Source organism: Pristiophorus japonicus, chromosome 5, assembly GCF_044704955.1.
Source record: "Pristiophorus japonicus isolate sPriJap1 chromosome 5, sPriJap1.hap1, whole genome shotgun sequence".
NCBI classification, from domain to species: Eukaryota; Metazoa; Chordata; class Chondrichthyes; family Pristiophoridae; genus Pristiophorus; species Pristiophorus japonicus.
The window spans coordinates 126,264,868-126,278,032 of record NC_091981.1 but is presented as its reverse complement, the minus strand read 5'-3'; the positions used below and the strand labels follow the sequence as shown (position 1 = coordinate 126,278,032).

The window sequence follows — 13,165 nt, the reverse complement described above, 5'->3', positions numbered from 1 at the left end:
TAATCTTCAAAAGTAAATTATATATTTGTTTCATAGATTTTAATTTACTCACTGCTTTAAGGAAAATAATCTTGCATTTTTGCTAAATTATCTTTTAACACCTGTCTGCAAGATTCCTTAACATGAATGCTCTTGTGATGCAGGCTATCTAAATCATATTGCATTGTTCAGTCTCGATATGCATTTCTATATGGATAGTTTAATGTGCAGTTTATACACTGCTAATCTTTCATAGAATGTTCAGCCATCACCCCTGTACTCACTGACCTACATTGGCTCCCAGACTACCAATGCCTCAAATTTAAAATTCTCATCCTTGTGTTCAAATCTTTCTATCTCCTCCAGCCCTATAATGGTCTGAGAATTCTGGGTTCCTCCAATTCTGGCACCTTGTGCATCCCTGACTTTCTTCACCCCAGCATTAGCAGCTGTGCCTTCAGCTGCCCAAGCCCTAAACTCTGGATTCCCTCCCTAAACCTCTTCATCTCCGTACCTCTCCCGCTTTAACTTGCATCTTAAAACCTACCTCTTTGACCAAGCTTTGAGTCACTTGTCATAATGTCTCCTTTTTTGGCTTGGTGTCAATTTTTTGCGTGTCATAATGCACCAGTGAAGCGCCTTAGGATGTTTTACTACTGTAAAGGTGCTATATAAATGGAAGATAAATATTGCTTTTGCCCTCAAAACAAATGGAATTTACCAACTTCTTTTGTTCCCCCTTTACCTGTACATTTTTGTGTTTCTGCCAGTTACTTTTTTGTCATCTGAATATTCTATTTTCAAAATGTGTTAAAATTAGGAAGACCAATATTATCCAATTCAATTCAAGAAAATATAATTTCCAATAAGATTTGAAAGGAAATTTGGTAATGAAGTAAATATAGTGATTTATCTTGTAACTTTTTAACATTTTTAGCTGAAGCACCACAGAACAAATTTTTCTAGTCTCTACAATTTTATTTTTAAATTCCCAATATAGTCCCAATTAACTGAAAGCATTAAATTTTTAGTAATAGGAAAAAATACAGAAGGAATAGAGGGAAAAAGTATATTAATACATACATCTCTCAAATTTTCATATCTCTGGAGCAGTATGGTGTCATAACTCACTGCGTGCATTCATACCTTTGTCACCACCAGACTCAATTATTTAAATGCTCTCCAGGCCGGCCTCCCATCATCCACCCTCCATAAACTTCAGCACATCCAAGTCCCCCTCATCCATCACCCCTGTGCTTGCTGACTTGCATTGGTGCCTGGTCCCACAACACCTCAAAATAAATTCTCATACTCTTATTCAAATCCCTTCAAGGCCTCGCCCCTCCCGATCTCTAACTCCACAACCCTCCGGGAACACTGTGTTCCTCCAACTCTGGCTTAGAAACATAGAAACATAGAAAATAGGTGCAGGAGTAGGCCATTTGGCCCTTCTAGCTTGCACCGCCATTCAATGAGTTCATGGCTGAACATGCAACTTCAGTACCCCATTCCTGCTTTCTTGCCATACCCCTTGATCCCCCTAGTAGTAAGGACTAGATCGAACTCCTTTTTGAATATATTTAGTGAATTGGCCTCAACAACTTTCTGTGGTAGAGAATTCCACAGGTTCACCACTCTCTGGGTGAAGAAGTTTCTCTTTATCTCGGTCCTAAATGGCTTACCCCTTATCCTTAGACTGTGACCCCTGGTTCTGGACTTCCCCAACATTGGGAACATTCTTCCTCCATCTAACCTGTCTAAACCCGTCAGAATTTTAAACGTTTCTATGAGATCCCCCCTCATTCTTCTGAACTCCAGTGAATAAAAGCCCAGTTGATCCGGTCTTTCTTGATATGTCAGTCCCGCCATCCTGGGAATCAGTCTGGTGAACCTTCGCGGCACTCCCTCAATAGCAAGAATGTCCTTCCTCAAGTTAGGAGACCTAAACTGTACACAATACTCCAGGTGTGGCCTCACCAAGGCCCTGTACAACTGTAGTAACACCTCCCTGCTCCTATACTCAAAGCCCCTCGCTATGAAGGCCAACATGCCATTTGCTTTCTTAACCGCCTGCTGTACCTGCATGCCAACCTTCAATGACTGATGTACCATGACACCCAGGTCTCGTTGAACCTCCCCTTCTCCTAATCTGTCACCATTCAGATAATAGTCTGTCTCTCTGTTTTTACCACCAAAGTGAATAACCTCACATTCATCCACATTATACTTCATCTGCCATGCATTTGCCCACTCACCTAACCTATCCAAGTCACTCTGCAGCCTCATAGCATCCTCCTCGCAGCTCACACTGCTACCCAACTTAGTGTCATCCGCAAATTTGGAGATACTACATTTAATCCCCTCGTCTAAATCATTAATGTACAGTGTAAACAGCTGGGGCCCTAGCACAGAACCTTGCGGTACCCCACTAGTCACTGCCTGCCATTCTGAAAAGTATCCGTTTACTCCTACTCTTTGCTTCCTGTCTGACAACCAGTTCTCAATCCACATCAGCACACTATCCCCAATCCCATGTGCTTTAACTTTGCACATTAATCTCTTGTGTGGGACCTTGTCGAAAGCCTCGGAAAGTCCAAATACACCACATCAACTGGTTCTCCCTTGTCCACTCTATTGGAAACATCTTCAAAAAATTCCAGAAGATTTGTCAAGCATAATTTCCCTTTTACAAATCCATGCTGACTTGGACCTATCATGTCACCTTTTTCCAAATGCGCTGCTATGACATCCTTAACAATTGATTCCATCATTTTACCCACTACTGAGGTCAGGCTGACCGGTTTATAATTACGTTTTCTCTCCCCCTCCTTTTTTAAAAAGTGGGGTTACATTGGCTACCCTCCACTCCATAGGAACTGATCCAGAGTCTATGGAATGTTGGAAAATGACTGTCAATGCATCCGCTATTTCCATGGCCACCTCCTTAAGTACTCTGGGATGCAGTCCATCAGGCCCTGGGGATTTATCGGCCTTCAATCCCATCAACTTCCCCAACACAATTTCCCGACTAATAAGGATTCTTGCGCATCCAAAATCTCTTTGCTCCACCATTAACAGCCATGCCATCAGCTGTCTAGGCCTTAGATTATGGAATTCCCTTTCAACCCCCCCACCCCCTTCACTTTTAAGATCCAATTTAAAATTCATCTCACTGACCAAGTTTTTGGTTACCCTTTTAATTGCTCCTTATTTGGCTTGGTGTTCATTTTTGTCTGATTGTGCCCCTGTGAAGCACCTTGGGACGTTTTTCTATCTTGAAGGTGCAATATCAATGCAAGTTGTGGTTGGAGGAACAGCATCACAGATTTACACCTGCAGATATTGTGCTCTCAGCTCTCAGTGCTCAGTAGAGTAGAGTAGGGAAATGAGATGGAATGGAGTCCAGCTCCTGTATTTATTCTCAGGGTAGAAGTGAGTATAATTTGGGTATTTGGTCCAATACCAGAATTTCTGCTCAGCAGGGGGAGTGGATGGATGTAAAACATGCATTTGATAAGAAGATCCAGTAATTGTTGCTCATTGTAGGAGGGTTGTGAACGTGCTTCCTGTGTTCTTCAGGGATGAATATTCAGTGAATGGAGCAGGGATTTGAGTTTGAATTTTTTTTTTTTTTTTTTAAACATAAGGTCCAAGAAATACTGCTCAATGGGGAGTGAATTAAGAACATAAGAAAAAGGAACAGGAGTAGGCCATTTGACCCTTCGAGCCTGCTCCGCCATTCAATAAGATCATGGCTGACCTGATCTTTGCCTCAACTCCACTTCTCTGCCTGCTCCCCATAACCCTCGACTCCCTTCGTTCAAAAGTCTGTCTATCTCTACCTTAAATATATTCAATGACCCAGCCTCCACAGCTCTCTGGGGTAGAGTATTCCAAAGATTCATGACCCTCAGAGAAGAAATTCCTCATCATCTCAGTTTAAATGGGCGACCCCTTATTCTGAAACTATGCCCCCTAGTTCTAGATTCCCCCACGAGGGGAAACATCTCCCTGCATATACCTTGTCAAGACCCCTCAGAAACCTTTACGTTTCAATAAGATCACCTCTTATTCTTCTAAACTCCAATGAGTATAGGCCCAACCTGCTCAACCTTTCTTCATAAGACAACCCCTTCATCTCAGGAATCAACCTAGTGAACCTTCTCTGAACTGCCTCCAAAGCAAGTATATCCCTCCTTAGATAAGGAGACTAAAACTGTACGCAGTACTCCAGGTGTGGTCTCACCAACGCCCTGTACAGTTGTAGCAGGACTTCCCTACTTTTATACTCTATCCCCCTTGCAATAAAGGTCAACATTCCATTTGCCTTCCTTATTACTTGCTGTAACTGCATACTAACTTTGTGTTTCATGTACAAGGACCCCCAGATCCCTCCATACTGTGGCATTTTGTAATCTCTCCCCATTTAAATAATAATTTGTTTTTTATTTTTCCTACCAAAGTGGATAACCTCACATCTTCCCATATTATACTCCATCTGCCAAATTTTTGCCCACTCACAGCCTATCTATATCCCTTTGCAGATTATTTGTGTCCTTCTCACAACGTGCTTTCCCACCTATCTTTATATCACCACCAAATTTGGCTTCATTACACTTCGTCCCTTCATCCAAGTCATTAATATAGATTGTAAATAGTTGAGCCCCCAGCACTGATCCCTGTGATTCCACTTTATCCACCCTGCTCATTGCATCCTCAAAGAACTCCAGCAAACATGATTACCCTTTCATAAAACCATTCTGACTCTGCTTGATTGTATTATGATTTTCTAAATGCCCTGCTACTACTTCCTTAATAATGGATTCCAGCATTTTCCAGCATTTTCTCTGTTGTGAGTACCGGTGAGGGTGGTCCTGGGGAGTGCAGCCAGAGCCAAATCCACGGCACCACGGGTGGCTCAGCTGCTCGGGCTGGGAGGAAAAAGAATGGAAGAGCTATAGTGGTAGGGGATTTCAATAGTCAGGGGAGCAGACAGCATTTCTGCGGCCGCAGACGTGACTCCAGGATGGTATGTTGCCTCCCTGGTGCCAGGGTCAAGGATGTCACTGAGTGGCTGCAGGACATTCTGGGGGGGAAGAGGATGAACAGCCAGAGGTCGTGGTCCATATCGGGACCAATGACATAGGTAGAAAGAGGGATGAGGTCCTGCAGGCAGAGTTTAGGGAGCTAGGAGAGAGATTAAAAAGCAGGACCTCAAAGGTAGTAATCTCCGGATTACTCCTGGTGCCACGAGCTAGTGAGTCCAGAAATAGGAGGATAGAGCAGATGAATATGTGGCTGTAGAGATGGTTCAGGTGGGAGGGCTTTTAGTTTCCTGAGGCATTGGGATCGCTTCTGGGGGAGGTGGGACCTGTACAAGTCGGACGGTTTGCACCTCAACAGAGCCTGTACCAATATCCTCGTGGGGGGGGGGGGGGTTGCTAGTGCTGTTGGGGAGGATTTAAACTAGCTTGGCAAGGGGATGGGAACTTGAAATTAGATTCAGTAGAGAGGGGAGTAAAACTGGAATTAGAAAGCAAAAATAAAGAAAGTGAGTGTGAAGGAGAGAGGAAACAAGCAGGAAAAAAGGGTAAAAAAACCAAATTTAAAGGCACTTTGTCTAAATGCACGTAACAAAATAGATGAGTTGATGGCACAAATAGATACAAATGGGTATGATCTGATAGCCATTACGGAGACGTGGTTGCAAGGTGACCAGAACTGGGAATTAAATATTCAGGGGTATTTGACAATCTGGAAGGACAGACAGAAAGGAAAAGGAGGTGGGGTAGCTCTATTGATAAAGGATGGAATCACTACAATAGTGAGAAACGATATTGGCTCAAGTGATCAGGATGCTGAAATAGTTTGAGTGGAGATGAGGAACAATAAGGGGAAAAAGTCGCTGGTGGGCGTAGTCTATAGGCCCCCTAACAGTAGCAACTCTGTTGGTCGGAGAATAAACCAGGAAATAGTGGGGGCTTGTAAAAAGGGAACAGCAATAATCATGGGTAATTTTAACCTCCATATTGATTGGACAAATCAAATTGGTCAGGGTAGCCTTGAGGAAGAGTTCATAGAGTGCATAAGGGACGGGTTCCTTGAGCAGTATACAATGGAACCAACCAGGGGCAGGCTATCTTGGATCTGGTCCTGTTTAATAAACAATCTCCTAATAAAGGATCCCCTTGGAATGAGTGATCATAGCATGGTTGAATTTCAAACTCAGATGGAGGGTGAGAAAGTTGGATCTCAAACCAGCATACTAAGCTGAACTAAAGGAGACTATGAAGATATGAGGGCAGAGTTGGCTAAAGTGGACTGGGAAAATAGATTAAAGTGTAGGACAGTTGGTGAACAGTGGCGTACATTTGAGGAGATATTTCACAACTCTCAAGAAAAATATATTCCAGTGAAGAGAAAAGGCTGTAAAAGAAGATAGCCATACGTGACTAACTAAACAAATAAAGTACAGTATCCAATTAAAAACAAGGGCATACAAAGTGGCCAAAACTGGTGGGAGGACAGAAGATTAGGACGCTTTTAAAAGCCAGCAAAGAATGACTAAAAAAATGATTAAGAAAGGGAAGATAGACGATGGGCTCAATTTATGGCTCAAGTTGCTCCTATTTTTTGGGGGCAACTAGTTTAGAATGGAGTATCTTAGAAATTGCAATTCTCGGCATTTAGTTTGCTCCAATTCTAGTGAGTTGGAATAGTTTCGTTTTAGAACAGTTTTTTTTTCCCAAAAGGGATCGTTACCCGCCACTTACGCCTGTTTTGCAAGTTTAGGCAGCGAAAACTTACTCCAAACTAATTTAGAATGCAGTAAGTGTAGATTTTTGTACGCTCGGAAAACCTTGCCTACACTTTAGAAATTAGGCGTAGGGAACGAGAGATTGAGGGGGGGGGGGGGGGCCGGAGGGAAGTTTACAAGCATTAAACACTTCACTTTTACAAATAAAGAGCCATCATCAATAATAAATGATAAATAAATCAATAAATCAACCAATAAATCAATCCCCAAAAAATTAATAAAAAAATGGAAAATAAAAATCTAAGAAATAATACAAAAATTAATAAAAAATTAAGTTTCTACTCACCTACTGCAGCAGCGGGAGCACCCCCCCCAGGAGATGCTGGTCGGGCGGGCCCCGCCGCCGGCCAGCACTTTGGACGGGCCCCGCCGCCGATGCCGACGACTTCGGGCGGGGCCCACCCCCAGCAGAAGACGGACCATCGCCCAAGACTTCGAGCGGGCGCCGCCGACGCTGAGGACTTCGGGCGGGGCCCGACCCCAGCGAGATGCCGGGCGGGCGGGCCCTGCCGCCGACGAGTTCGGGCGGGGCCTGCCCCCAGGAGATGCCGGGCGGGCCGCTGCGGAAGAGGCAAGTACTGTCAGGCCACTCGGCTACGGATAGGGTCGTCGTCCGGAGACAGGACACGCTGGGAGGGCCAGGAGCGACTGCACATGTGCGCAGCTGCCAGCACTGTTTTTGGCGCAGGGCTATAGCTCCGCCCCCAGCAGCTCCTGCTGCACTCCACCGAGTTGGAAACGGGCCTACAGATATCGGAGAATCGCGAGGTAAGTATTTGGCACTTTTTCAGTTCTACAAATTAGGTGGGCCTCTCCGATGTGCGCTGTTCTAGCGGGGGTCCGAAGCTTGAGCCCTATGAAAGTAAACTAGCACGAACTATAAAAACAGATAGCAAGAGTTTCTATAGGTACATAAAAAGGAAGAGGGTGACTAAAGTAAATGTTGGTCCCTTAGTGGACGAGACTGGGGAATTAGTAATGAGGAACATGGAGATGGCAGAAACTCTGAACAAATATTTTGTATCAGTCTTTACGGTGGAGGACACAAACAATATCCCAACAGTGGATAGTCAAGGGGCTATGTGGGTGGGGGGGGGGGGGTGAGGGAGGAACTCAATACAATCACAGGAGATGGCATTCAGTAAGATAATGGGACTAAAGGTTGATAAATCCCCTGGACCTGATGGCTTGCATCCTAGGGTCTTGAGAAGTAGCGGCAGGGATAGTGGATGCATTGGTTGCAATTTACCAAAATTCCCTGGATTCTGGGGAGGTTCCAGCAGATTGGAAAACATTTGGAAAAGAATAATTCGGTCAGGCAGAGTCAGCATGAATTTATGAAGGGGAAGTCATGTTTGACAAATTTGATGGAATTCTTTGAGGATGTAACGAACAGGGTGGATAAAGGGAAATCAGTTGATGTGGTGTATTTGGACTTCCAGAAGACATTTTGACAAGGTGCCACATAAAAGATTACTGCACAAGATAAAAGTTCATGGGGTTGGGGATAATATATTAGCATGGATAGAGGATTGGCTAACTAACAAAAAACAGAGAGTCGGATAAATAGTTCATTCTCGGGTTGGCAATCAGTAATTAATGGGGTGCCGCAGGGATCAGTGCTGGGACCCCAACTATTTACAATCTATATTAACGACTTGGAAGAAAGGACCGAGTGTAACGTAGTAAAGTTTGCTGATGATACAAAGATGGGAAGAAAAGCAATGTGTGAGGAGGACACAAAAAACCTGCAAAAGGACATAGACAGGCTAAGCGAGTGGGCAAAAATTTGGCAGATGGAGTATAATGTTGGAAAGTGTGAGGTCATGCACTTTGGCAGAAAAATTGTAAAGTGCTGCAGTACAGCAGGACAAGGGGGTACTTGTGCATGAAACAAAATGTTAGTATGCAGGTACAGCAAGTGATCAGGAAGGCCAATGGAATCTTGGCCTTTATTGCAAAGGGGATGGAATATAAAAGCAGGGAAGTCTTGCTGCAGTTATACGAGGTATTGGTGAGGCCACACCTGGAATACTGCGTACAGTTTTGGTTTCCATATTTATGAAAGGATATTCTTGCTTTGGAGACAGTTCAGAGAAGGTTCACTAGGTTGATTCCAGAGATGAGGGGGTTGACTTATGAGGAAAGGTTGAGGAGGCTGGGCCTCTAATCATTGGAATTCAGAAGAATGAGAGGTGATCTTATCGAAACGTATAAGATTATGAGGGGGCTTGACTCATTGGAATTCAGAAGAATGAGAGGTGATCTTATCGAAACGTATAAGATTATGAGGGGGCTTGACAAGGTAGATGCAGAGAGGATGTTTCCACTGATAGGGGGACTAGAACTAGGGGGCATAATCTTAGAATAAGGAGCCGCCCATTTAAAACAGATAAGGAGGAATTTCTTCTGTCAGAGGGTTGTAAATCTGTGGAATTTGCTGCCTCAGAGAGCTGTGAAAGCTGGGACATTGAATAAATTTAAGACCGAGATAGACAGTTTCTTAATCGATAAGGGATTAAGGGGTTATTGGGAGCGGGCAGGGAAGTAGACCCGAATCCATGATCGGATCAGCCATGATCGTATTAAATGGCAGAGCAGGCTCGAGGGGCGTATGGCCTATTCCTGCACCTATTTTCTTATGTTCTTTTGTTTAGTCCCATTAGTTTGCCTAGCACTTTTTCCTCTAGTGATAGTGATTATTTTAAGTTCCCCTCTCCCAACAGCCCTTTGATTATGAATTATTAGGATGCTTTTAGTTTCTTCTACCATGAAGACCGATACAAAATATTTGTTCAAAGTCTCTACCATTTCCTTGTTTCCCATTATTAATTCCCCAGTCTCATCCTCTAAGGGACCAACGTTTACTTTAGCTTTTTTCTTCCTTTTTATATACCTGTAGAAGCTCTTACTGTCTCTTTTTATATTTCTTGCTAGTTTACTCTCAATCCATCTTCTTTCTCGATTATTTTTTTCGTCGTTCTTCGCTCGTTTCTAAATATTTCCAAATCCTGTGGCCGACTAATCTTCGCAACATTGTATGCCTTTGTTTTCATTTGATACCATCCTTTACTTCCTTAGTTAGTCACGGATGGTTCACCCTTCACTTAGAATCTTTCTTTCTCACTAGAATATATCTTTGCTGAGAGTTATGAAATATCTCCTTAAATGTCTGCCACTGCTTATCTACAGTCTTACCCTTTAATCTATTTTCCCAGTCCACTTTAGCCAACTCTGTCTTCATACCTTTGTACTTGCCTTTGTTTAAGTTCAGGACACTAGTTTGAGACCTAACTTTCTCACCCTCAAACTGAATTTGAAATTCTATCATGCTATGATCACTCTTCCCAAGAGGATCCTTTACTTTGAGATCATTAATTAATCCAGTCTCATTACACATTACCAGATCTAAAATAGTCTGCTCCCTGGTTGGTTCCACAACATATTGTTCTAAGAAACCATCCCGAATACACTCTATGAATTCTTCCTCAAGTCTACCTTTGCCAATTTGATTTGTCCAATCAATATGAAGAATAAAATCACTCTTTCTTACAAGCCTCCATTATTTCTTAATTTATGCTCTGTCCTACAGTGTAGCTACTATTCGGGGGCCGAAAGATTACTCCCACCAGTGACTTATTTTCCTTATTATTGATCTTCACTCAAACTGATTCTACAAATTGATCTTTTGAGCCAATATCATTTCTCACTACTGCACTGATCTCATCCATTATTAACAGAGCTACCCCACCTCCTTTTCCTTTCGGCCTATCCTTCCAAAGTGTCAAATATCCCTGAATATTCAGTTCCAAGCTTTGGTCACCTTGCAACCATGTATCTGTATTGGCTATCAGATCAAACCCATTTATTTCTATTCATGCCGTCAACTCATCTATCTTGTTACGAATGCTGCGTGCATTCAGATAAAGAATTTTTTATGTTGTCTTTTTACCATTTTTTCTTACTCTGACCCCACTTTCTAATGCACACTTATGTTTATACGCTCTGTCCCTTCCTGTCACACTCTAGTTATCAATACCCTAATCGCTACCCTGCACTATTGCCTTCTCCTTTCTCTTTGACTTTTTTAAATTTCCGCTCACCTTCCCCCCCACTATTTAGTTTAAAGGCTTAGTTGTTCGAATAGCCAGGACACTGGTGCCAGCATGGTTCAAGTGATGCCCGTCCCAACGGAACAGTTCCTTCTTATCCCAGTACTGGTGCCAGTGTCCCATGAATCGAAACCCATTTCTCCCACACCAATCTTAGAGCCACGTGTTCATCTCTCTGATCTTATTTTCCCTATGCAAATTTGCTCGTGGTTCAGGTAGTAATCCAGCGATTATTACCTTCGTGGTTCTGCTTTTTAATTTGGCCCGGAGCTACTCATACTCCCTCAGCAGAACCTGTTTCTTTGTCCTACCTAGGTCATTGGTACCTACAAGTGGATCTTTCCCCTCACACTCCAAGTTTCTCTCCAGCCCAGAGGAGATGTCCTTAACTCTGGCACCGAGCAGGCAGCACAACCTTTGGGACTGATGCTCTCGGCTACAGAGAACAGTATCTATCCCCCACCACTACATCATTTCTTTTTATAGACCCAATTTGAATGGTGCCCTGTACCATGGTGCTGTGGTAAGTTGCAGTCCCTGTTCTTGTCCACATAGGGAGTAAGAACCTCGTACCTGTTTGGACAAGAGAGGCTCCTCCAATGCTACATTCTGGATCCCCATACTTGCCTCACTCATAGTCACACCCTCCTGTCCCTGACCAAATTTGAATGATTTAATCCAAAGGGTGACTGCCTCCTGGAACATAGCGTCCAGGAAACTCTCCCACTCCCTCATATATCGCAGTATCTGAAGCTCGGATTCCAGCTCATCAGCTCTGAGCTGAAGTTCCTCGAGCAACCAACACTTACTGCAGATGTGGTCGCGTGGTCCTCAATGGTATCCACCAGCTCCCACATGCTGCAGCTGCAACACATTGTCTGTCCTGCCTTTGGATGCTTTTTGGGCTGTTTTTGTTAGGTGTTGCCCCATTATTCTCAATTAGACATGTGGCAGTACCTTCAAAGGGCTAACTACAGCCACAGTGCGTTTTGAAAAGTTGAGACTACTCATCATTGCAGATATAAATAAATATGCTATTTATATCTGGCGTTGATTTTTTCTCGATTTTGAAGTTTAGAAACCAACATTAATTGGCAACTGTATCAAACAAAATTAAGGCAACAGGGTTCTTAAGTTTTGAATTTTCTGTGAAATTCATCGGAAACTTTGCAATTCATTGGCAACCTCCAATTACACAGGAAACATTGCCAGCTTTTTTATTCTGGTAAATAATATACTACACAAATATGATATTTCCCATGCAAACTTAAATAAAAATTATTTCACTGCACAACAGTTTAATCTCATACCTTGACAGGTAATTGGATAGTATCCATAAGAATTTGCTTGACTTCGAGTAGCCCTCCTACTTTGTCCCAGCCCAAATCTTTAGGTTTGTGTAGGTTAGCGTTTCTTAGAGAAATAGGTGTAAATCCATAGAGGGCATGCTGGAAGTCCGATGTTGTCAAATATAGTTCTGCAAATAGAAAAATTACAAAATATTTGCTTTTAGATTTCAGAAGCTTGACATGTAATAGTTTGCCTTCAATTTGGCAAAGAGGTTATACATTTTAGGAGATTAAAAAAAAAAGAGAACGAGGAGAGGAATAGAAGGGAAAAAAATAGAACACAAGGATTTCAGGGTGACAAGTATACATGGGCAGTTTTTATTAAAAATGTGGACATAGAAATTAATAATGGAAAAACTTTACACAAAGTAAGGTTTTGTAAATAGGACATACAGGCAGATATAATTTTTGGAATATATTATAACTATTCAATGTTTTTAAATACATTTTAAATGCAATGGCTTATGGCTAGAATTGATCGATAACAAATAGAAAATTAAAAAAAGTAAAGGAACCAGAACCTATTGTAGTGCAAGCACTGTAATATTTCTTCTTTATAAAAATATAGCCGGAAGATTATCAGGGTAATTTTGTACATTAGTACAGTAATGTAGAGCCTGGTACTGTGTTCTAATTTATGATGCTATTGCCAATTAGGTCTGAATTTACAGGCATACCTTGTTCTTTGTTGTTTTTGCTAGTTGATACATGCGAGTGCATAGCCCGTTCCATCAACATAATGAAATCTCTTGCTACAAAGCCCTCGGTTGCTTTAGTCAGTCTTTGAAGGTCAATACTCTTCAATGTCTCCAATGCAATAATGGTTTTATTTTGAATTATAGAGGTCAAGAGTTGTACTCGCTGGTCCTGGTAACCAAGAGATAGCTATGTAATACATACATCTCCAA

The 13,165-nt window shown here is 42.4% G+C and overlaps 1 protein-coding gene across 2 annotated transcripts in view; it reads right to left on the bottom strand.

Moving 5' to 3' along the window:
* The window catches only part of pex1 (peroxisomal biogenesis factor 1), a 119,458-nt gene that overhangs the window by 41,077 nt on the left and 65,216 nt on the right, over window positions 1-13,165 (bottom strand). For both annotated transcript variants that reach the window (XR_011593346.1, XM_070880922.1), the window contains exons 14-15: window positions 12,935-13,124; window positions 12,219-12,385 (exon numbers count right to left, since the gene is read on the bottom strand). Coding sequence is in view for 1 of the 2 variants with exons in the window: in XM_070880922.1 (XP_070737023.1) it covers window positions 12,219-12,385; window positions 12,935-13,124 (357 nt within the window). In the remaining variant the exon portion in view is untranslated. The remainder of the gene's footprint in view (window positions 1-12,218; window positions 12,386-12,934; window positions 13,125-13,165) is intronic.